The sequence below is a fragment of the Melanostigma gelatinosum genome, assembly GCF_949748355.1.
Source record: "Melanostigma gelatinosum genome assembly, chromosome: 3".
NCBI classification, from domain to species: domain Eukaryota; kingdom Metazoa; phylum Chordata; class Actinopteri; order Perciformes; family Zoarcidae; genus Melanostigma; species Melanostigma gelatinosum.
In genome coordinates this window covers 28,320,058-28,344,640 of record NC_136636.1, presented here as the reverse complement: position 1 = coordinate 28,344,640, position 24,583 = coordinate 28,320,058, and the positions used below count along the sequence as shown (strand labels likewise).

General features: G+C 42.5%; 1 protein-coding gene across 1 annotated transcript; it reads right to left on the bottom strand.

The window, feature by feature from the left end:
* Positions 1-376: 376 nt before the first annotated feature.
* LOC306797611 (3'-5' exoribonuclease HELZ2-like) lies at positions 377-19,853 on the bottom strand (the record flags this gene model as incomplete). Its single annotated transcript, XM_079296971.1, has 19 exons — positions 377-900; positions 986-1,153; positions 1,330-1,486; positions 2,637-2,846; positions 2,994-3,140; positions 5,414-5,606; positions 6,571-6,702; positions 6,793-6,937; positions 7,020-7,175; positions 7,258-7,383; positions 7,537-7,622; positions 7,791-11,178; positions 11,326-11,401; positions 11,538-12,333; positions 12,635-13,270; positions 13,364-13,878; positions 14,867-14,974; positions 15,697-15,880; positions 18,499-19,853. The coding sequence occupies 19 exons, from the start codon at positions 19,851-19,853 to the stop codon at positions 788-790; spliced, it is 8,691 nt and encodes a 2,896-aa protein (XP_079153097.1). The 3' UTR covers positions 377-787.
* Positions 19,854-24,583: the final 4,730 nt, after the last annotated feature.

Sequence of the window (24,583 nt, the reverse complement as noted above, 5' to 3'; positions counted from 1 at the left end):
TACCGTGTATGCAAATGTGCACTTGTGGGCCTTGTACAGTCCACTCAGTCAAACATTTTGGGAGCCTCACAGAAATGAGCAGATGACCTGATATCCGGAGGGAGATTCTGAAATAGTGACATCAATTTATCTGAAAATGTTTACTCTGAATAGTGGACATGCATGAATGCATGAATGCCCCATTGTGCCTCTCTGTCCCTCCCTCGTCTGTCTCTTGTTTTCGTAAAAGTTTGTACCTTAATCTGCTCAATAAATCCCTGTGTGCTTTAGGCTCCACCCATCCCTGTTACCTGTACTCACCAACGTTCTGGCCAAAAACAAGCCTTCATCCAACCAATCACACATCATACAGGTTATATTAATTGACAATGTTTTATTAAGATTTCTGTAGCCGAAGCTAATCTCTGAAAATAGGAGATCTTAATGTATCAACACACAATAGGTCAAACGTTTCTTAAACAACTTTTCTTAAATGCAAACATAAAAAACCCAGACTATTCAGTCTTTGAACCTGGGCATTTAGAATTGATATGAGCACAGTACAGTTGATCTAGAAGTTGTAAGATTTCCTATTTATATTAAATAGCAAGGAAAATCAGAGCACATCAAATACAATATCAAAAACCTCAAATATACTGTAAAACTGTAAAAAGAGTACATCAAAAGTTACAACGACTTTATAGACTTAAGCTAAAATACAAACATGTTTAATGAAGTCGTGCTGTTCTGTTCTTCTGGTCTGCTACTTCCAGAAATCCAGTCCCTTCTAAAGGATGGATGAGTTCAGCTATGTGGCACAACACACTGAAATCTTGTCTGCAGTTGTCACTGCATTTTGAAGCCTGTAGTGGTTCAGGAGATTCGCCCAAGTTCTGCTGCAGCTCAGCAACTCTTGGTTCCCTTTGAGAGGACAGAGACATCTGAGTTATGAGGCGACATAGGAGCTTTGAGCTTTGAGCTTTAAGCGTAGAAATAAGTATCTTACCGATGATGCACAGTCCCTCCTTGGCCCTGGTGATGCCCACGTTGATCTGGTTAGGATCGCCCACAAAGCCCAGATGTTTGGACAACCAACCAGGGCCTGGTTCTTTCTCAATGTCTTTACTTGGCAGAGAGCACACGGTGGATAAGATGACGTAGCGCCATTCGCTTCCTAGAAGACAAAATGTTGCATGTCACATGATGAGCAATCAGGACAGGAAGTAGTGGTACCACTGGGACAAGCTCAAACATACTGGTTACAAGCAATTCTTCAGAATGAGCAGTTTTACACTGGAATATGTTTTCATTGTCGTGTAGCTACTTTACTCTCAGTAAAGCATCTGTCACCTTGGCTTTTAGTGATTGTGGTCACGGTGATTTCACCCATTCCCTTCTCCTTCAGCACATCTTTGATTTCTGACACTTGGGCATTATAGGGCGTCAGAATCACAATGCTTTGTTTTTCGATTTTGGCATTCTCCACCAGCATTTTCGCAATGTCTACCTGCAAAAGAACCAAAGCAAAAACCAGTGATTGAAAGCATTAATAAATCATGTCACTAGCCAGTTTTCTATTCAATCGTCAAGCGAAGTTTTGAAATGTTGTAAAAAAGTAATGCGAATTAGGAACATTTCCATCAACTGGTTTGAATCGAATGAACTCGGCTTCAGCACAGACTGGTCAGAAGTTGGCGCTGTAGGCTACACATGGCTGCAATCCACCGGTTAACAGAGTAGAAGAAGAAGAGGTTACGAACCGGAAAAAAAACGAATTGCCTTGTCCATCAAACTATAATTACGCTCTCATGTCAGCTAGTGTTGGCCATGCTTCATGTTGTCCAAAATATCCAAAAAGAAGCGTTAAATGTTCATTCAGCACAAATGTTTTTTTGTTTTTTATTTTGGCGCATCAACTCTTATTTTGAAGAAGAAAACATCTCAAGATGTGTTTGCTCAGTTGAGGAAGTCTTATTGAACTTTGTCGTTTCCATACAGCTTTTCTAATGCCATACTTCACAATGTGCATAAATATACTTCAATGGAAACACAGCATGAATAAAGGGTTAACAGGTCAACCATAGGGTTGGGAATCTTCTTCAAAACCATTTTTTTGTTGAAATAATTTTTACATCCCCACAGCAATCAATAAATCAAATGCTCTGTCAAAAAAAAAATCAGATTATCTGTGGATGCTGCAGGACTGTAATAGCCCCGTCCAATCACTTCATTAAGCCTGAATGTAATGATTGGACGGCCTACCTGCCTGTCTACCTTCTTGCACTCTGTTTGTACACTCATTGCATGTCACCGGAGTCTTTCACAAGCTGCTAGCTTTACAGCTGTGAGTACTAACAGTAGCCATGTAAGTTGTTTAAGTTCATAATGACAATTCTGGTGGAGGGGTTTTGGAAGGAAGCCCAATGGGATCAGTGTTGCCGACTTTTTTTGTCAGCAAAGTTTGGATCTAATGCTGCTCGCTAAATTTATTTGAAGAGTTGGTAACACTCTTTAGCTTGGATCATTTTTCAAATGTAGCATACTTTTGGTGGTTTCTCAACATTACCCGCTCTACCTTTAACGACTTTAGTAACTCTTACCCTTTCATTTTAATATCACTGTTTAAAATCAACAACCAAGGGTGCCCAATATCGTACCACTTTGTCTCTCTCTTCCTTGTTTGCTTTAGAGTGCTGGTTGCCCTTGGCTGTGCTGACGACCAGACTGACGGTCTCGCCAATGATGTCCCCAAAGACGATTGGCATTGTCTTGTTTTTCACACGCAGGACGCTGCTCGGCTGCTCCACCCCAGTTTTCAGTTTTCCTTCATAATATTCTTCTGATGGGAACTTGCATATGCTCTCATGCTATGAAGGCAGATAATTGAGTTATTGATTACAATTTAGAATATTTAACTCAGACATATGGTAATACAATATTGCTGCAGGAATTACATATATTCATGTATATACTCTACACTGTATGTATATATCGTGGATCTTTAATGTTCTCACCATTCTGTACTGGGTGTCCAGCATCACTGCCCTGCTCTTGTGAATTGTATAGTAGCGTTCAAACAGAGACTTGGCCATCCCTAGTTTTCTCACACGCTCATGCTTCACAATGGGTCGTAACTGTTTGTGGTCACCGATCAAAACAACCTGAAAGTGATATTTTAAAACATTAGAGTCAATAACTAGTGTGATGATGCAACAAGGGCCACACACCCCTTTAATCCAAAGACAGTCCCATGTTCAAATAGCCTGGAGACATATGGAGCCAAATCCAGGTCAATAGTTTTGACCATTTGAAAAATTATTTGAACCTGAAAGTTCAAGTTGTGGTCTTGAACATTGGAAAATACAGCAATGTATTCTAAATAAAAATAAGTGAATGAATAGGTTTTTTGGGTTGAATATAATTTTTGATTGAGTTCTGGATTTGTTTTGAATAAAATATTTATTTTAATTCTTCACTTTCATATATATTTTGATATTTGAGGTCTTATATGTTGTACTTTCAGATTTTATATTTTCAGTTTCAAAATATACATGAAAGTGAAAAATTTAAATGAATATCTTATTCGAAACAATTCCAGAACTCAATCAAAAATTATATTCAACCCAAAAAACCCTTTCAGTCACTTATTGTTATTCTGAATACATTGCTGTATTTTTCAATGTTCAACACCACAACTTGAACTCTCAGGTTAAATTTTTTTTTTCAAATGACCGAAACTATTGACCTGGATTTGGCTCCATAGAGACAGACATGATTAGATGAATTACATCAAAAGTCATTCAAACAAAGCATGATTTCTATGACCAGTTACGTCTGAATATCACCACGCCAATCACGACACATCATCAGGTAGAGACGTATACGTGTTTTGCTGCTGTTAGCTAGCTTGGATGTAGTGACACAAAATGGATCGCTTTTGGAAATGAAAAAGTGATGGGAGTGGGAGACAACCCTACACAGTCAAAGTTTGTGTGGAAATATGACATTCAATTCAGATTCATAATGGCAGGCAGTGATGGTGAGGGTAAGCACAATATTACACCCGGACAACTTAAATATGCTACTTCATTTAGCAATAGTAAGCTAGTTGAAAGGTTTTCTGCCTTAAGTTACATAAGGTTGAGAACCGCTAGGTTACCCTGCATCAGATGGCGACCAGGATCAAAGCACTAGGTATGTTCAGTGTTTGTTTCCGGGCAGTATTTCATAAATCAATACACAAAGAAAGCAACATTCATCGTTAGCTAGTGGCATTGTTATGCTGCGTTCACACCGGTCGCGTTGATTTTTTGACGCGCGTCGAGATTACATACAAAGTCTATGCACAGACGCGATGAGACTGGCACGCTGCGATTTTGCGATGGCGCGGCGCGTTGGACGCGTTATTGCAGTGCGGTGGACGCGTTGGACGCCGCAAAATCGCCAACGCGCGAGTTGAAATTTTTCAACTTCAGCGACATAATCGCGTGACGCTGTGGCGCGATAGCCTATCAGCGTTGAGTTGCTCCCCCTGTCATCACTGGCTTCCTGCCGTTGTTGAATCAGGAAATAAATCCTGTAACCGTCTGTGTTCACCCAGAGCTCTACGATACCTCATATCAACAGAGACCGGACCAAACTATGTGTATACATGTGTGTGTGTAAACCATACGGTACAAACAATGAATAGACGCTGCCGTATTTACGTCTACGTGACGTTATTGAGTGCTGGTGGAGCTGCTACGATGTTAGCATAGCCTAGCACCGATCCATCAGAGCTCCATTGAGAAGACCAGTAACCTACAAATCGGTATCATTACGTAGTTATTTCGGAGTCCCTTTTTATCGGAGAAGACAAGTACAAATCGGTATCATTATGTAGTTATTTCGGAGTCCCTTTTTGTCGGAGAAGACAAGTACAAATCGGCATCATTACGTAGTTATTTCGGAGTCCCTTTTTGTCGGTTTATTGCCGTTGAATCACAGCCAAATCAGTTTATTTAGTGTTCCTACAGCTGTAGTAAACAGCGACCGGTGGCTTGCTAGACAGTGAATACAGCTCGATACAATCCACGGAGCTCCTCTGAACAATATTATGAACCAGACATGACGGCGTTTGGCATTCCGATGTTTGAGGGACTTCCACAACACGTACAAAGCAGCAATTGTCCTTATTCCTTTCACGGTTGACAGCGGAAATAAATGGCGGCCAGGTGAACGGCTTCCAGTCGATAAACCACGCCCCCTCTCCGGCGCTACGAGATTTCGCGGCGTTTGGTGTGAACACGACCGGCGGCGCGTTGGACGCGATTGTGCAGTGCGTTGGACGCTTTTTTGCAGTGCGTCAAAAAATCAACGCGACCGGTGTGAACGCAGCATCAGAGTGTTAATGGAAAGCATGAGCAGGATACTGATGGTGAAATGGAAAGCACACCTTTTCTGGTTTGTTGCAGACTAATGGTATCAGGGCCTGGGGTTCGGTGGCCATTCCACATTCATCAATGAGGATCTGGCGTGGACTGACTGTGTTTGTCAATATCCGGGTGGACGACTGTGTACATGTGCACAGTATGACGTCATGCTGTTCAAGCTCAAACTTCCCAGCGTCTCTGAGAAGACCTTTGTATCTAGGAAGACAAACAATCCATAGTTAGTGCTGAACATTAAGTTTTAAAATTGCTCGATTACTTGTTCCTTCTCTTTTTTAACAAGATTTTGGTATGCAAACATATGACAGTCATACGCAGAAAATTCAAATGACAAACAAACACAAGACATAAGGATTGTCTTCATGCAGACGCCAGGCAAAAGTGGTGCAAATCTGCTCTTTTTTGCACATATGTGAAACAGATGGAATCTGATCTTTTCCATTCTGATTTGGGCCACTTTCATATGTGGTTGTGCTTTTTGAAATACAACCTCCGATTGAACAGTCATATCGGAATTCATGCGACTTTTCCGTCCTTCTAGGTCGACATCAGTTCTGTGATGGCGGGGGGGCGGGGGGAATCATCGGTGAATACAAACATGGAAGACAGCTGCGATGGAGTAGTTAGTGGAGGGACAGCATTTGTATTGTATTGTTAGTATTTGGGCTGACTCTTCTGTACAATTTGGATGAAATCGATTTCAATCCTGGCTTCGACCCTGAATTCCCACACACTGCCGTAAAGAAGAAGCAGCCATTGCTCCACAAAAAGCCCTTATAAAAAATTAATAAAAACTGACTTCATTGGCCTCCATGTTTACTTCCGTACGACAGCGCTGTGTGCGACGTCTTAGTTATTCTGCGTTCGCACATGACGTGACTAGTTCATCCTGGAATCTGGTTTTGGCCAGACCTGAGCAATGGAAGTAGGGAAGCTAACCAAATGTTTATTTGCCAAACCAACTAGTTAGTACCGGTAGTTATCCTTGAAGTCTTCTGTTTTTGTAAAACCTGAAAACACGGTTTATTCCAACATAAAAGGTAAGAATTTGTAAAAACTAGTAAAAGTGAGTATATATAGGAATGCCCTACTTTACTCACTGATAGGTGACATTTTCATGCATCTTTAAAGTTTGTAAAACCAGCAGTGCATCTGAACTTACTCTTGCACTTCTTCAGCAGTCAGCTCTCCTCCTTTTTTCTCAAGGGCAAGTTTAATGCGTTGATCAAAATCTTTTATTTTATCCGAAAAAGGGTTTTGATCCTGCCGCATGCGGTGATGCAGTGTGATGCTCCTTAAACCATGCAAAATATGACAGTGTTGGTTAATAATTAAAGACATCATTTCAAAAACTGAATCTCATCAACTGGTGTGATTATTATACTTGAGCTCCAGTTTGCCACGCTCTTGGCGGAGTGACCTCCGGGAAAACTGAAGAGCGCTGTCTGGATGAGGGTAATCAAGCATCTCCACATGTTGGCTGTAGACCCTGAGGGGCCGTAGTCTGTCCACAAACTTCAACAAGTACTCTGTGTTATAACAGTAAATCATGGGTTATAGCAACAGAAAGAAATTATGCTGATATTTAAGCAGAGAAACAAAGTAACTTGCCTGCAACAACATCAACAGACTTGTTGGACGGGCCGCAGTAGAGAATGACTTGCTTCTTGTCCTCATCCTTTGGGTCATCCAATTTCCTCGGGTTCATAGAGTTCAGCTCAAAGAAACACATGACGATGTAAACACCTACCACTGTCTTTCCAGTTCCTAAGAGACAAATGTGAAAAAATGGAGTTAGCCTTTGCAGAAAATATGAAGCATCAGGGTGAATGTACGTTCCAGCTCTTACCAGGTGGTCCCTGAATGAGTGTGAAGGTGTGATTTAGAGCTTTCGCCACAGCATTACGCTGACTGATGTTAAACTCTGGCAGTCCTTCTGGTAACTCTCTCCTCACGCTGTGCCACCTTGGCTCTACTGCAAAGACAAAATGACAGATTGTTTTGTTGCATGCAAAACAAAAAGCAATTGAATTAAACTTAAAACACACTACACAGTAGGAATGTACAACGTGTGCTATGTGTATTTGATCGTATGCAGTAGACAGTGCAACTGGACTAATGGGCATACCCTCTCTGGGAACGTGTTTTCCAAGAGCTATAGTCTGGACCAGATCACATGCAGATGGAATGCTCGTCACAGCCTTTTCTTTCCGGCTACAAAAAGAAAAGAAGTGCATGTCAACAGTTTGATCTGAAGCTGAAAAAGAAACGTCTAACAACATATAACCTCAATGTCAATGCAAAAATTTGAGAGAAAGAATGAAAAGTCAAATTTAGCAATGTGACACTAGTAAGGACAAAGTGAACTACACTTGCACCTACATGTCAGGCAGGAGCTTTGGGATGATTTCCACTGTGAAACAAGTGTTTCTCTGAAAGACACAATCAGGACTGGGCTCCATCGGCAGGTGATTGACATCGAACTGCACTGTACTTCCTTCATTTGGAGGCTTCTTACGTTTTTCTTCTGTTCTTGTGATGCCGTGGGCTACCCATGTAAACGTTTTGGGGTCCACCAGAGCAGAATTGTCCATGGTTGAAGTCAAACCTCTCTTCCGTATGCACAGAAAGCACTTCGACAGGTTACATTCAATGGCCCATTCAGTGATCCATGCCACTGGTAAGAAGAAGCTTCCTGTTAGTATGCCTTCCCGCTCTTGAATGAAGTTTACCACCAGGTTCTCGATGACTATGCTGTCACTTTCATTCACTGCACTGGAAGCAGATTCCATCTCACACATCGGTTTCCAGATCCGTACGTACTCTCCGGAGTCTCTATAAAAAAGCCTTGATGGATCGTCTGCAGATCTGGAGAAGCATGTGATAGGGCTGTGGACATGGTGCACACAAATCTCAAACTTTGGTTTAATGCGCACCAACTGAACAGCAGGCATGTGATAACCTCTTTTTATCTCTGTCGTCATTTGGATCTGAAGGGTGTCACCTCTCTGCAACTGGAGCGAGATGACAACCTCGTGCTCCTTCTGTTCCTCTTGCTTCTCAATGGTACATGAGTTAGTCTTGGAATGAGGCACCACAACTGATTGTGGCAGAATATTGACTTTTTCCAGGCGCTTTGTATTAGCCTCCATTGTGAGAGACTTTGCATGATCCCAGTTTTGTGTGTCAACCGCTTCGACAATGGCCTTCCATTCTGTCAGTGGAAGCTCAACGCAGGGATCACAGCCTGGCTTTTTCAGCTCTTGGTGGATTTGCATGTTGTCAACTGCGTAGATCCGCCTTTTCCATGTGAGAGTGACGCAGTCGTTTGTGTCATCAACAACTGGTTGGTCGCACAGTTGTAAATCTTTGTACATAATTGATACACTCTCTGCAAAAACATTCTTGTTGAAAGGAAATGCTACTGCGAAGTAGTCTCTCTGGGGCCTAACAAAAAAGGCTAGCTTTGAAGCACTTTGTTTTTTCATGCTCACTGCATAATGGATTTGCTCAGCTTTTTGTTCATACGCCTTGACAACTTTAAGGTTTTCCTCAAATTGACTGCACAAAGTCTCAATCTCCAAGGTAGTGTATTGGACAGCCCTGTTGCATATGCTGGAGTGCAAAAGTCTCTGCAAGATGATGTCCATGTACCGCCGTATTGGTGAGGATGCTTGGGTGTAGGATCTTACGTTCAGAGAATAATGCCCGACCTGTGCTTTGCTAGAGTTGGAACAGAGGACTTCAGCTTTACTAAGGCACCTCTTAAACTGATCAATGACTGGCTGGAGCAGAGGGTGGATGTCATCTGCAGCAATCAGGTCCACCATACTGTCTATATCATCTGATCTGGCAGCTGCCTGGATATCTTCCCACACTTCTGTGAGTATGCAGAAGTTTTCACAGTTTGGGGCTTGTTCGTCGTGGACTTTCTTCTGCACATGAAAAGACAGTGATATTAATCCTCCGCATTTCTTCTTGAATTCTTCGATCTTTTCAGGATCTGGTTCTGCTTGACAACGAAGGGGTGTGCAGTTCATGGTTTTCTCTAAACCAATCAAATCCTTGGACGTATGTGTATTAAACAACACACTCAGCTCTTCAATCATCAGATTGGCTTTGCGCTTTCCGGGCAATCTGTCATCATCAGTTTGAGAGTAAGCCCAATCCCTAAGTCTAATCTTCCTTTGGGCTTTTGCGAAACAATAAGCCACCGTGACACAGTCTTCTACAGAGTCAAATCTAGGTCTGTCTCTATATTGTTCGGTGATCATGCCCTCTGCCTTTTCATAAGACAACTTCTGATTAGACTTGATCTGTGACAGCTGGAATTTGGGCTTTCCAATGATCTCATTTGTTGTCTTTTTTACTTTGAACATCAATGAAATCACCCGGCGATCTTTATCTGGCAGAAGACTGAAGTGTTCAGTGCAGACTTTGGGGAACATATGCACAGGATTTTCCCTACTGCAGTGATACGTAACGCCACGTTGTTTTGCAACTTCATCCAATTCACCACTTGGTCTCACGAAGCTTGCCACATCGGCAATATGGACTCCCAACTCATACTCATGGTCTCCAATTTCCCTGACACTGATGGCATCATCCAAGTCTCTTGCATTTTCTGGATCAACAGTGAAAGTAAACACGTCTCTTATGTCCAGTCTGTGTGTCCTGTCTTCATCTCTGGAGGAGAGTACCTCATCCGATGTACATGTATTGGGTGCAACTTTGAATTCTTCATTCAGGATCTGTAGACAAGCAGGAAAAGAACTTCCGATTGGAAGAATATCTACGACGTTCCCCAATGGAAAATAACAGTTTTCTCTCCAGCCAATCACTTGCACCACAAATACATTGTTTTGTATGAGGTTTTCGTTAAGACGTTCATATGATGTGGGTGTCCACTGTCCATCTATCTGCTCCCATATTGGAAGGAAGTTACGTCTTTTCTTGCTGATCAGTATGCGTATTTTGGGTGCAGATTTTGTAATGGGAATCATTGTCCTTTTGACAAATTTGTCGTTAGAATTCTGTCTCGATTTGCTGTGATCCTCATCCTCAAGCTGGCACACAAGTACACGGGCCGATTCAGCTTCCTTAGTGATGCTGACCACTCTTGCTGTTTGTGCGACCACTTCGTCCCCACTGAAGACCTTACCCAGGTTTTCCCTTCCCTCGATGCTGATACGTTTGGTGGGCTTTTGAAATGGTATGACATAACCTCTGGTTGATGTCTCCCTGACCAACCTTCCATGCACGTACACCTCTGGTTGTTTTTCACACAACTCCATAAGGGGTGTATCGACGTCACTGACATTGTATGATGATCTTGACTTGTGGTTGTCCAAGTCTTTACAATTCAATCTGTCTTCTTCTGAACTATTATCTGTTTTCAGCTGTTCGTATTCATCTTTCAACTCTTGAAGAATTGCATCATTGAGAGTGTTGCTCTCATCCACATGTTCAGACTTTTGAAACCTTGCAGTTTCCATGACATCTCTTTCAAAGAAATCTTGAGTGAAATGCTGCGGTGCAACACTGTTGTTGCTGACGCAGTGGTCTATGTAGCTTTTCCAGACCCCTGAGCATTTCCCAAAGCAGCAGAGGGCAGCAGCATCTCCCACCACAACTATGTGGGACTGAGCCCTAGTCATTGCAGTGTTTAACACACGGGCATCATTGAACAGCTCCAGACCAGGCAGGTGAGATGTTTTTAGGCTGTCACGTGTTTGCACAGCTGTCATGATGACTGCCCTGAACTGTTTGCCTGTCAACACATGAAGACAATTCGCATTAGAACAAATTCTTATTTTAAATACAAAAAAGCCTCTTGAAATAGTCAGACAGGTGTGCTCTTCATGAGCAGCATAATAGGATAATCATCCAGGAGTTCTTTAAGTTAAATTAAAACTACCTTGGACATTTGCAAGATTTTCAACATGGACTTCAGGAAGGCCTCTTCTTGAAAGTGCTGTCCTAATTTGCCGAACCTAATAATAGGAAGACACAATTGAGATAATTGAACCATTACAACTCTGACCATATATAACGTGACAATTGATATACATGCAGAAATCTTCACTGTATCATTGATCTAATTTTGTTTCCGTCTTAGTTTTTATTTACCTGAAATCCCTCTGATAGGATGCAGATTGAGCTGTGGTCCTTGGTCCCCCAGGTCTGTGGCCAGTGTTTGAGAATCTCATTTACTTCTTCAACCACTTTGCCAACCTCGTCTTTGTTGTACCAAGACATGGAGCCAGTGTCCAACAGACACTCTCCCCGGACATGGTGAAACTTTAGGGCACGGCCATTTTCAGGAGCCGGAACATCTCCAGTGGCTTTGATAAAATCATTCTTACCAACGTAGAAATGGGTGGACACAAACTCCACGATTTCCTTGGTTGAGCGGTAGTTTTCACTGAAAATTATTCTACTGTTCTGGGCCGCGTCACACTTTTGGCCTTGATAGTAGTGGAACAAGCGATTGAGGAGTGTGTGATTTGAACGGTGATGATCATCAACTGAGAAAAGCTTGGGTCCCATTTGCATGTGATCCCCAGCCAAAACAACTCTGGTGTTTGGTCCAGCAAGGCCAAGGGCCATCAAGGCTTCACACTCCAGCATCCGAGAGGCTTCATCAATCAGTATGTGGGTGAAATATCCCTCTGGGAGCTTTAGGTCATGAAAATGTCTCGCCATTGTCGTGGTGGTTATGACTATTTTGTGGCAATCTAGGGCAGCTTTTGTAGGTGGTAGAAAAAACTGTCCATCTTCCGAAAGCAAACAGTATTTCTGAGTAATCTTATCTGTGACAGACAAAGCATTTTTACGGTTTGCTTTTATTCGAATCAGCCTCATCTCATCATTTTTCTGGTCGATGAATGGGTGCAAGTGATCTCTGACGTACAGATCTGCAGAACTGAAAGGAAACAAAAAATGTTTAACATTAAATTTTGTTTTTTGCACCAAGAGGTTAAAAGACAATTGCACTGAATTTAGGCAATATCTAGCATTTAGAATATGATGTGCAATGTACATAGAGTGTAATTTATATGAAATAGGATCAAGCTATGTTTTAGTTTTTTTTTTAACTTAAAAACGGGCAGAGGGCCGCAGTTGGCCCATGGTCCTTTAAAGTTTAAAAAATACTTGGGGACCACATGTCCATATGACTCAATCATCAATATTTCATTCATCACATTTTCAATAATATATATTACCTGTTGGTGTGGGTGCAAATGAGCACTTTGTTGCGAGGCTGCTTACAAAGCTCTCTGGCTGCTGTAGCGAGGGTGAATGTTTTCCCAGTTCCAAACGGTCCATAGATGAGGAGTGGTGCCACACATTTTTGGCCATTGGAATGACCTGTGATGAAGTCAATTGCTGACTGCTGCTTTGCATTCAGCTTCTCATAGTGGATGCTATTCACAGGAACTGCACAGTTCTTGAGATCTGGTAGCACTCTTTTTGTATCAGGAAGGAGGTCTACGGCTTTGTGCATGGTACAGAAGCTGTGGCGATTGAGCTGAAACTGCACCTCCATTTGATACGATTCATTGCTTTTGAGTGCGAGATCCGAGCAACAGTTTTTAGACAGCTGCAAATACATTTTGTTCTCACTGGTTTTGTCTTGCCGAATGATGGCTTCGTAGACCTTGGAGTTTGAACCACCACGTAAGGGGGCTATCAGGCCAGACTGGATGCTCCGTTTTAGTGCCAGTCCCTCAGGGGTGTCTGGTGTGAGATTACAAGGAATTGAGACAGCACAGAACAGTTCTCCCAGAGGAGCCCTCACCATGTCAAACTTTGTACTGGTCAGCGTGTCCATTGTTGTAATTTCTCCACGAACATTTAGTCTAAAGTAAAAAAGAAAAGAAAGCCTTAGAGTCTGTACATATGTGCAAATTCTAAACATCTTAAAAGGAAACCGCTAAAAATAAGCATATTACCTTGAAACAATCTGGTCCTCTGCCCGCTCCTCATTGTACAGGAAGTGGTGCATTCTGTCTTTGTAGTTCTCATTATTCAGAGTTGTTTGGCTGTTGTGGGAGGATTTATACTGGAAGCTAATCTGTGGAGGCTTGTACTCCTTTAACAGCTCCTCCTGTTCCTCTGTCCTGGTCGTACACGGGATGATAACCCTGTTCCCTCGATGCCAACGCTCGGCACTTTGATGGGTGGCTCTGCGATCCAAAGTTGGTTGCTCAACGTCATCCAGTGACAGCTGGCCTACTCTTACTCTGAGTTTCTTCAGCAGCACTGGCCTCATGTCAAAATCTAGCACCAGCCACTGGTCATACAGGCCAGGGTGGATGGATGTGAAGGACACGGTGATGTCGTAGGTTATGTCTTCACTGAGAAAGTCTTTACCTGAGGAGTGGATGCAGGGCACAGAACCGAGGTCACCAAGGGTGAATGAGGCTCCCGGTTCCTGCTTCAGCAGCGCCACGTGCACAAGTTGTCTCTGTACACACAGAAAAGTGGCAAATAAGCAGACCAAAACATTTCCAGGACATGAACGAAAAAAGACATTTGACGATGAAGATTGTGTTATCGCTACACTGACACCGAGAAGAGTAACAGAGTGGCTAGGCTAATACAGCAACTAACTTCTTATTTTTGTAAATACATCACTTGTACCCATATTTCTGCCTCAGTCCAAAAAGTTCTGCCTGACTGTATTCCCTGTTCACCTGCTACCTAGCTGACCCATGTTACGGCCAATCCCCAATGAAAGTCTTTTCAGAAGCGTTTTTGACATCCTTCACTTCTGGAACAGATCTCTGCGTCTCTGGAACAGATTAATGTATCAGTCCACACTAAGACCGTGAGAAGGGATTTTCTTTTCATGCTTTAAGTCTATTTCTGTGGTTTAGTAATGCGTAATCTGCATAGACGGCTGTTTAAATCACACCCCTCGGCGAGTCCCACAATTCAATTAGGTTGTACTTTAGGCGACCGTGATTGGTCAATACTACACGGACTACAAACGGAAACGCTTCCATTGCCAAACATCCTGTCGCAATGCCTTCAGATTCAGCCTGTGAATGCAGGAGGACCTTTTCCTGCTCATCCTCTTTGTTTCCTCTTTCCTAAACTGATCACAACCACAGTGATGGCTCAATAGAACTGAATATTAGAAGGAAACAACACGCAGTTCAATCAGTGTTTCCAGATTGGGAACTTTCTCACCTCAGCTGGAAACACAAAGACAACTGAGGACCAACAAAACATAAATGTCATTTCACTTTATTACTCAGATTATTACTCTGTCATAGCTCTGTGATACAAAACTAAGATGTAATATTCTCTAAGAGAGTATTATTTAAGGTTTGGACTGGTTATATATGCTCATATATATTAACTGTTTTTTATGACTTCTGGCATCATTATGCACTTTGGCTTTTGTCACAGAAAATCGAACCACGCCTTGTACCTCTGAAACATCTTACCTCTGTTTCAACTTGGAAGTTCCACTGCAGTGTTGTGTTGATCTGTTCACACTCCACAGTTAAATCTTTATCACAAGAGATGCTGACATCGTCAACCTGTTCTGATATCTGTTGAAATAGTGAATGGACATTCTGTGATTTACGGCGGTGAAGAACTGAAGAGTAAACGGTCAGTTAGAAATGTAAGAAACAACTAAACAACTTCGTGAGAAGTCACAAACTTGCTTCATTAATTGTTACACCTGAATGATTTCTAGCTTTTGATATCTTTGGGCCTGAGACTATTTGGGCTGGAAATGTTGTCCTTTTTCTTCATGTGATGATTAGAGACTGAAAGTGTTGCAAGTCTCTGGGAAGCAGAAGTCCCTTCATCTATGTCTATATGAATCTGTATCTGTATCGTTATACTGACGTTATTCACATAAACTGCATCAATAGTTAAACAAATTCAAATAATTAGAGACTATATCAAAGTATCATACGGGGCTCATACATTGTGAACTCTGAACTATACCTAGAGATTAGGCTCTCTGGTAGGCTAATATTTACCCACAATGCTTTAGGTCCGAATTCAGTCAGGCATCTTTATCTCTACTGTAGTTTATGAAATTCAGAAAAAATCCCAAAAGCATCAGCGGCAGACTGCGTACTGTGTGACCTGTGTACTTTTGTCTCCTGCTCTTGTTACATGATGTGTGAATGTTTTACAGCATTGTCTTGTTTGTGTGTCTCTTCAGGCCCGACAGGCCTCAAGGGCAGTGACAAAGTTTGCTATGACCTCGGGATAAACTGTTTGCCAAAGATAAGCCAAAAAAAAGCCTCATACTCACGATGTGTACTTCGTTACTGCTGTTTTTGTATTCCTCTAGGAGCCTTTCATTGTAGCACATGAGACCCTGGGCTCCCATGTTGTGTCTGATCTCCTTCTCCTCTGCAGCACGCATCACCCACTCCTGCAGCTCTTCCACAGAATGAGCTCTTGGGCACTTGTTGCCGTATTCACACGTTTGTGGTCTACGATGAAAGGAGAATTATCACAAAACAATACAATAAGGATCTGTCAATCAAAGTGCCGGTAAACGGAACGGTAAAAAAACATGAAATAAAAAGACATCTTAATGTTTCTCAGAAGAGTTATTACCATTTAGCTCCCCTTCTGTGTAAAGAAGGGTTCAAACAAATCAAACAAAGAAAATGAAAAAACCTATTGGTACATTGATTTCCTGAAATGAAAAAAACAGATGTTTAAAAGGACAATTATTGGTCATTTTGGCTTTAATAACTGAACAAAAGATAAATGTAAAAAGCCATATTAAAGTACAAACACAGAACAAACTGTGAAGATGTGTCAGTATTGTCCAGCAGAAGGCAGCACAGACCTGCTGATACTAAGTCAAAGTACTGTCCCCATGAGGAGGTGAGAGGAGCTCATCAATCATTTATTAAAGACAAAAAGATAAATCATCATCCTTTCCACATGCTTTTCATTTACTTGTGTCAAACACATTGAACAATGAGTGTTGTATTTACGTTTGACCTGTGTTCATTTATGCATTTTAATTCTCCCAACCTCACCACATTACTCTATTAGTTTGGATTTGGTTAAAATGAGCGACTTAAGTGCAGCCGAGACACAACTTTGCTATTTAAAGAATACGTCTATTTATGTTTTTCTTATTGTAAACAATTCCCAGGAAAAGACACAAACCAGCGATGAATGTACACAAACAAGTGTTGCGATTGTATCAACGCCTGATATATCTTCAACCGTGTTGTCTGAATGAGCTGATCTTTCCTGTTGGCGGTTGAGGAAGTTTCCCTTCTTATCTAGATAGAGCTCCACCAGTGAGCCACGCTGGGTGACTTGTTCTTTCATGACCATGAACACACACACTGTGTATTTAGACTCTCACACACTGTCCTGCTGCCACAATACTCACTTATACCTTATATCATCTAGAACAGGTAAAGCAGTCATTTTGAAGAGATATACGTTTGATGTATAACACTTTAGTTGAATGCATGTGTTAAACATATACACATGTTGAAGACTTTATAAATGAGAGCAAATGAATAAAGTGAATTTGAGTTAACAGACATTCTTTTCATTTCCTCTCATCAGCTAAACAAGCAGAATGTGCTCTAGCCTTTCATACTAGATTCAACATGTGGGACAAAAATGTAGTTGTGTCTTGAAATATATATGTCTAAAATCATATCCACAGCTTGAAATGTATTCATGTATGTTGACATTCATACTGTGATATGGGCCTGTATCATTGTCATATGTGATTCACATCACTGAGGCAGGGTGTTTGTGCTCTTTTGGTCGCCTCAACTTTGTAACCGTATTTTGACACGCAGGTTGAAAAGTTCATCCTGTAAGGCTTCACAAGGGTGAGGGGTACCAGGATGCTCTGTGAGAGGGTGAAAGACCGACCAAGGGATCAGGATGAGGGAGTCTAGGTTTCTTTGTACAAAAATATGCACAACTCAGCTAAATGTAGATATACACAAACCAAACTCATTTGGTTGCTTGTCAAAGGTCTCTGGGGTTCAGACGCATCGAGGAGGAGAGTAAGCATAGTGGCTTGGAGCCCGGGTGAAGGTAGAGGGAGGGTGAGGTAAACATACAAGTAAATACAGGTTTCCACAGGGGAAAGACGAGCGCTAATCATTTTGACCTGCGGCCAGATGTGACGGGTGGGGAAGAAGACTGACTACTCAAATATCTAAATCCAGTATCCTCTGGTATGACATGTCCGAGGTTCACAGTGGAACTTGTTTGGGTAAAAGTTTAGAGCCGCGCAGGAAACCAAGACTTAGGGCAGAATGAGGGTATAAAGTGATGAACATTTCTATTGTGAGGGTAGTTGACTCGGTTTACTTGTATACTTTGTGATGGAAATAAAATCCAATCTCTCTTGTGTTCTGTGGGTGTTCGTTCCTGAGTTCCTAATGGTGCGATCCTGTGGTGTCTCATCACGAGTCAGATAGAGAAGTTACGGAGCCAGCCGTAAGGTCTAAAGTTTGAACATCAGTCATAAAGTCAAAGAAGCTGATCATCGACAACGAAAATCAACCACTACAAACATTATAAGTAGACTACAGTTATCAGAACTTTATGAAAATCCAGCTGCTTCGTGTGGCTCAAAGGTGTACTGCTTTGAATAAATGTTCGATAAAAGACCAGGGAAGATATTCTGCTACTTTATTTGGCGATCCTAATAAGATCTCCTGCGACCCACCAGTGGGTCCCGACCCAGTCTTTGGAAATGACTGCACAAGCGCACCAAATGTAGATTAATCCGTCGCTGAAAATAGTCCCCAAAAATGCACTTCTCCCTCCTGTCTGAGATCTGTTTGTGAAAAATATATCTGTATAGATTGAGAGTTATGTCTTCAGTGGGACTGAATGGGCTTAGAGCACAGACAGGCTGGGGAAGCTATGAGAGAATGAAGCGATGTTGGTGTTGGCCTTTTCATGGGATTTGTATCAGCAGCCTTGTCCTTCGAGCAGGATGAAACAGATATCAGAATGGCATTTTTGGTAAAAACAAATGGGTTAAGTAATTAAACATTTCACAAGAATCGACAATGTGGTTGTCAAACATGTAAAGCAAGTTGTCTACCTCTCACACAGCCAGAGGTCAGATCGGTGGTTGTGTGGGGGCTGCCGTCCTCTCCACCTGGTGGTGGTGTCCTCAGAGAGTAACTGGGCATGCTCCAAAGAGCTGCAGTGCTTGTAGAAGCTCTCCGGAGAGGAAAGGACCAGGAGGCAAACCTTGCAGTACATGGTGACCTTCTTCCTGTGCTCCGTCTGCTCCTGCTGGCTCATCTGGAGGAGGCGAGGCCGCACGGAGAGCCCACCTTGCTCCGCTTTCCACACGGCCATCTCCACCTCGCTCTGGGCAGAGCGGCAGTGGCCGGCCTCGTGCCAGCAGGGCTTGCCTTGCCTGACGTGGCTGCAGTATGTAAACGGACAGTTCTGGTGAAGAGGGCGCACCTGGCTGTAGATGTGCTTTCTGCTGTTCTCTGACAGGTGATGAACTAAGACTGGGTCCCAGGTGTGCGCTGCATCTGCTGAGCAAGTGGAATTCCACCTTTTGGTCGTCAGTTTTTGTGGGCGATCATGAAAGCAGTCCTTGCAGAATTCCACGAATTCGCCTGAAAACTGCTGGCGTATGCTTTCAGCTGCACTTTCTGGTGTCATCTTAATAATTTCAAACTCAATTACAAGTCTGATTAACTCGTCTTGATCGATGTCTCTGACTCTAACGTAGTTCCATAGCACGGCCTCTTCATAGCTCCTGGCATAAGTGCATGCCTGACCGTGTTTAGTACATCCAGAGCCCTCGACGTAGAATTTACACACTTCGTAAAAAACATTCCGACCAAACTGTCCAGATGTAGGCCGCTCAGAGACAGGCCTCCACTGACTAGCGGCTTTGTCTTTGGCTAAAAGCAGATTTCTACTGCACTTGTGACTAACTGACTGAACTGAGTATGTTATTTCCTTCTCTTTCACAGAACACTGTTCACAGACAGCCTTCAAATCCAGAATAGCCAAGAGGTTACCCAGTGGTTTGGCATTATCGGGCGGATCAGCTGCTCCCTCAGACTGAGCTATGAGATTACAGAGGAGCATGTGGTCTAACCTGTGGTGCTTTTCAAACGTCCAAACGGCGGCTTCCTCGTCACTTCTGGCGAAGGTGCACCGGTTCTTGTGGTACGTGCATCCAGAGCCCTCCGCGAAGAAGTGGCATTTCTCATAATGATTGGGATTGGGAAATGTGGGCCGCCTAGAGACTGGCCTCCATTTGCTGCCACCTTTGGCTCTACAGAACAAGAGAGCGCGTGCACACTGGTGGGGGACCGATTTCAACGTATACGTAACTTCTTTCTCCTTGACAGAGCACTGAGTGCATGCAAGTTTGAGCTCGTGTGTCGATGAAAGAGTAGCCAGTTTGGATTCACTAGCTGACATTGTGATACTTCAGAATGCTGAAGTCAGCACCTGGATTCTAAACTGCAGATTGTAGTATTTTGGTTGCAGCTAGTCACAATAGACCCAGATTCAGTTACAAGTCTGATTAACCAAGGCAGTAATAATGAAGGGACCTCTGACAGAATGAAGCTGGATCAACTTGTCTGTGCCTTATCTGAATGTCCAGCTTTGCTTCCATGAGTCTGAAAAAGAAAACAGTAGAGAAGAAAGCATGATGAGAAATGTGCTCAATACATTTTATTCAGAAACCAAGTGAGCACCAACCAGGATTTCAGCAAAGTGAACGAGCTGACCAAATAAAAGTGAGGCTTCATGCTCACCGCATATGTTTTAAGTTCTTGAACTACTGGATTCCAATAATGAAAACCACCGTAAACAACATTAGCATCATTTTATGCTAGCCGAGGCAGCTAGCGTGTAGCGTTATTATGCTCGCTTGTGGAGTGCTGTAGCGTGGACCAACAGGAAACATAAACATGTGTGCAAGTTAATGTTGGAGACTGTCTTTATGTCGCTGTAGAAGCAAGTCTTTAGGCCATTTCACCTCTAAATACACGACAGAAGGCGAGTGTGGCTGTATACAGGTGGGATGTGGAGGAAGTGAGTAAAACTGATGTACAAACAAGAAGAGGGTCAAAACATACAAACAGTAGAATACTATATCCCATAAAGACAATTCAAAAACGACTATGGTCACCGGGGAAAAGCCTTCAAAATTGGTTCAAAAGTGGATATTTCTTTTTATAACTTGTTATATTTACAGATGTCCACCTTAAATATGGCAGACCATCTGAAACCGGCTTCTGTGTGGTTTTTGACAAGAACATCTAAAGAATGAAAGGGAGATTGTGTTATTTTAATGTTTTAATGACTGTTTTTATTGTTTCAATGAATGTTCTTAATTGTTTTTAAATCTCCTTTTCTTTTGCCTTATGTTTTGATGCTTTTAATGGTTTTATGTGAAGCACTTTGAATTACCTTGTTGTTGAAATGTGCTGTACAAATAAACTTGCCTTGCCTATTGTTTGCACCGTCAACAATCATGCATTTTCTATTTCTTTGCAGTAGTATTTAAAGAACATTGTACATGTTATATTTGTGTTATAATTGTTGCTTAATAAATACAAATGAATTGTTGCCTGTGTCACGTGGTCTTCTCTGTCCTTTAAGTGGAAACTGTTGATGTGTTACTATGACTATATGAATTTAAATTGCTACATATTTTGCTGTGAGCATTTTTAAGTTCACAAGAATTTACAATAAATACGGTGATGGTTAAAAGACGTTCAAAAGTGCTCTCAGTCATTCATCTTATTGACAAATCATTTTGCACCACTTTGTGTTTGTTTATCTGTTTCAGTTTGCAGAATCTGGCACAAAAATCTCAATACTCTTAAGGACATTAATGGGGGGGGGGGGATGAAGTTAGGGGTTAGTTGAAAGTTAATTCCTACACACACGCACACAATGACGTGCATGTACAATGTAAACAAACACACGTGTCTGTTTGCGCTGAGTAAACATTGAATATTGCTAAATATCGGACCAGATCTGTATATATTTACCCTTCCAATGACGAGATGAGAATTCTCGACGACCGTTGCTTTGACGACTCGGACCCATCCACTGACAAACTGATTATAAGCGTCGAGCCCTTTGTAGCACTCCAGCTCGTCTTTTGTGTGAGGACTGGGGGTGTTCACGAGATACGTGTAGATGTTGGCGTAGTTTACCGATGGAAGATAAGTAGGATCGGCACTGAAACCATCTGCACTCATCGTATAGGGATCCAAGTTACCAATAACCTTCAATTTGGCCAGGTAGCGAACCTTTGATGCACTATCCAGTGATTCAAAGTATGGTATTTTCGCCGCACTTCCTTGTTTACTCGCCGCCATGTAGGATCTGTATGTACTCCAACATGGCCGACCGACCTCGTAACTAAGGAGATCGTGACGTAGGTGAGACCACTCTATAGTCACATATTGTCAAATTACGAAAGATAAAGTCTTAAAACCGGAAACTGCAGCAGCACCTCTCCCACACAGAGGCGACTGTCTGAGCATGAGCTGGCGGAGAAGTGCCTCCGCTAGCTGCCACAGTGTGAGCCAGCTACTGTTAACATGTCAGTGGGGCTTGATCACGGACATCCGAGACTTGACCGCAGTCCTAGAGAGAGACGGAGACCTCAGGACAACAGCTAAGTTAGCTAACGTAATAGAGATATGGAGGTTGCGAGCCAGGTTCTTTGTGTTTCCCTCCCTGGATACACTCTAAAACAACAATCAACTCCAATGCAACCCGCGACAAGCTACCGACAGTATAGTTGTGCGAGTGTTGTCTGAGTAATAAGATGGCTTGGTGCTCACCTCCAACCGCATCTGCCGCTCCGCTTCCTGTCCTCTTTCACCTCCGCTCAGGTGTCCGTTAGTGCGCGCACTCACACACAAGTAGCTTCCTCTTTTGTTTCTTGTGCTACGCCACAACGCTTAGTACAACTGTGTCTGGTACAATGAATGCTTCATATCATCCAACCGACCGAGTGTTATGAAACAAGGCAAAGTATTGTTTTTTTTATTTCCCACTGTCCGCTGTGGCAATTACGCGCAGCTTGCATCTTGTGTCCACTAGATGGCGCAGTTGCCCATTTCCCCATTTAACCGTAAGCAAAGTCCGCGGCTCAAACGGCTCGAATTACCGGGGAGTGAGTGAGTTCAAAGTGGGTTTCGAACTGCAGATTTTTTTTTATTATTATTAATTTTTTTATAGTAAAACACATGTTCTAAAATTCAACAATCAAACGTTCAAAATTCACTATAGGCTATATCGTTCGCTGATGCAAAATACAATTCTAAACCCATGTCCGTAACTGTCAGTCAAGTTGACTATTTTGACAATATTGCTACTGTAGTACTACTACTACTACTACTACTACTACTACTACTACTACTACTACTACTACTACTCCTACTACTACTACTACTACTACTACTACTACTACTAATAGTAATAATAATAACAATAGAAATAATACTAGCGTACTGATAATGACTTGATAACAACAACAACAACAACACTATTAGTATTAATAATTACCGTAAATTAGGCTGATCTTCATGAAGATGTTAATATCACAGATGTCCTCCATGTTGACGGTAGCTGTGAGAGCTGATGAAGAGCAGCGGTGCATCGTCTGGACTCTGGATCACTGCTGAGAGGTTTCGGAGTGCCGTCGGCCCCTCCCTGCACCGGAGCACGGGAGCCTCTCCTCTCGCCTTCGCGACAACAAAATTTAAGTTTCGTTTTCCATACAATTGTGCAACTATGAGGTCAAATGTGATACGCATGCGCTCTCTTGCACACGATTTCCTCTTCCTCATTTTTTTGTGAAGCTACATGCAGCTTCCGAGTTCCGAGGCTTCCCTTCATGTAAAACCTTCATGATGTGTCTGTAAAGGAGTCATCTATTAGGCTGTTGACTCATTTCTTGTTCTCTTGTTTTTTTGAGAAAATATAACAATTTATCACAAGGTCAAGATTGCACCTGTTTTCAATACAAATCCACTTGTTTCAGTTTGTTTCACTTTATTGATATTAGCACAGTAATTTGCGTAACTCTGGCATAATTCTTCAATTCAATTTTACTGGAAACTTGTCAAAATGACTGCAGATCTTTGGTTTGAATAGTGTACTCTGTAAGCATTGTCTTCATGCCGACTCTATTTATTTATTCTCTCTCTTCCTCTCCCTGCCTCCAACTCAGTCAGCTGACTGGTGTTCACTCTTTCAGTTCAACCAATCCGATTTCTCAGCAAAATGTTTCTCCCTGCTGCTGTCAGCTTCCAGTTCAGTGTCAGACTGATGCAGCTCTCCTCCACCTCATTCACCTCCCGTCTCCAACACAACTGAAGGCCCGCACCACATCACATCCATGCAGATCTTCAGCTTTGCCCTTCACCCCTTCCCCATCACCACCACTGTCGCGGGAGAGGTTGAGGTGACAAGACGAACAGCGATGGAGAAATAGTTGAAAAGGAAAAATGCAGACTCTGAACTGGGCCCTGGACAACATTCTAACCCAGATGAAAAGCCTATAAGGATCAACACATTTAGAGACTTGTCATTAAATTGTCAGCATATATCCGGCCCTCGGTACAACAGCCCGCCAGAAAATATCATATGTTTATCATAACCGGCCCGCCACATCACAGAGCTCCGGGACGAAAAGTGGCGATGTGAGCTGGCTTTATGTGCAACATAACGAAGCATCTCACTGCGCTAAACCTCCAGCTCCAGGGACGTGTGATCACAGACATGTGTGATCACAGACATGTGAGTCAGTAAAGGTCTCCACTGCAGTGTTCGTGACTGCACATGTTGCTGATAAACTGGGCGCAATTGGCACAGAGTTCACTCCGCGATTTGCCGACTTTGCAGCTTAGAAATTTAAATTTGAACTGCTCAGCAATCCGTTTGCAGTTGACGTGGAAAGAGCACCTGTGGAACTGATAGACCTCCAGTGTGATGACACTCAAGGCAAAGTGTGACTCTGAGGGCGCTGCACAGTTTCCAAGCTTCACCCCCGAAACGATGCCTTAACTCCGCCTCCATGCTGCTCAAATGCTCTGCATGTTTGGAAGCACATACCTGTGTGAGCAGCTGTTCTCTGTGATGAACATGAACACACACCCACACAGGAGTCGTCTCAC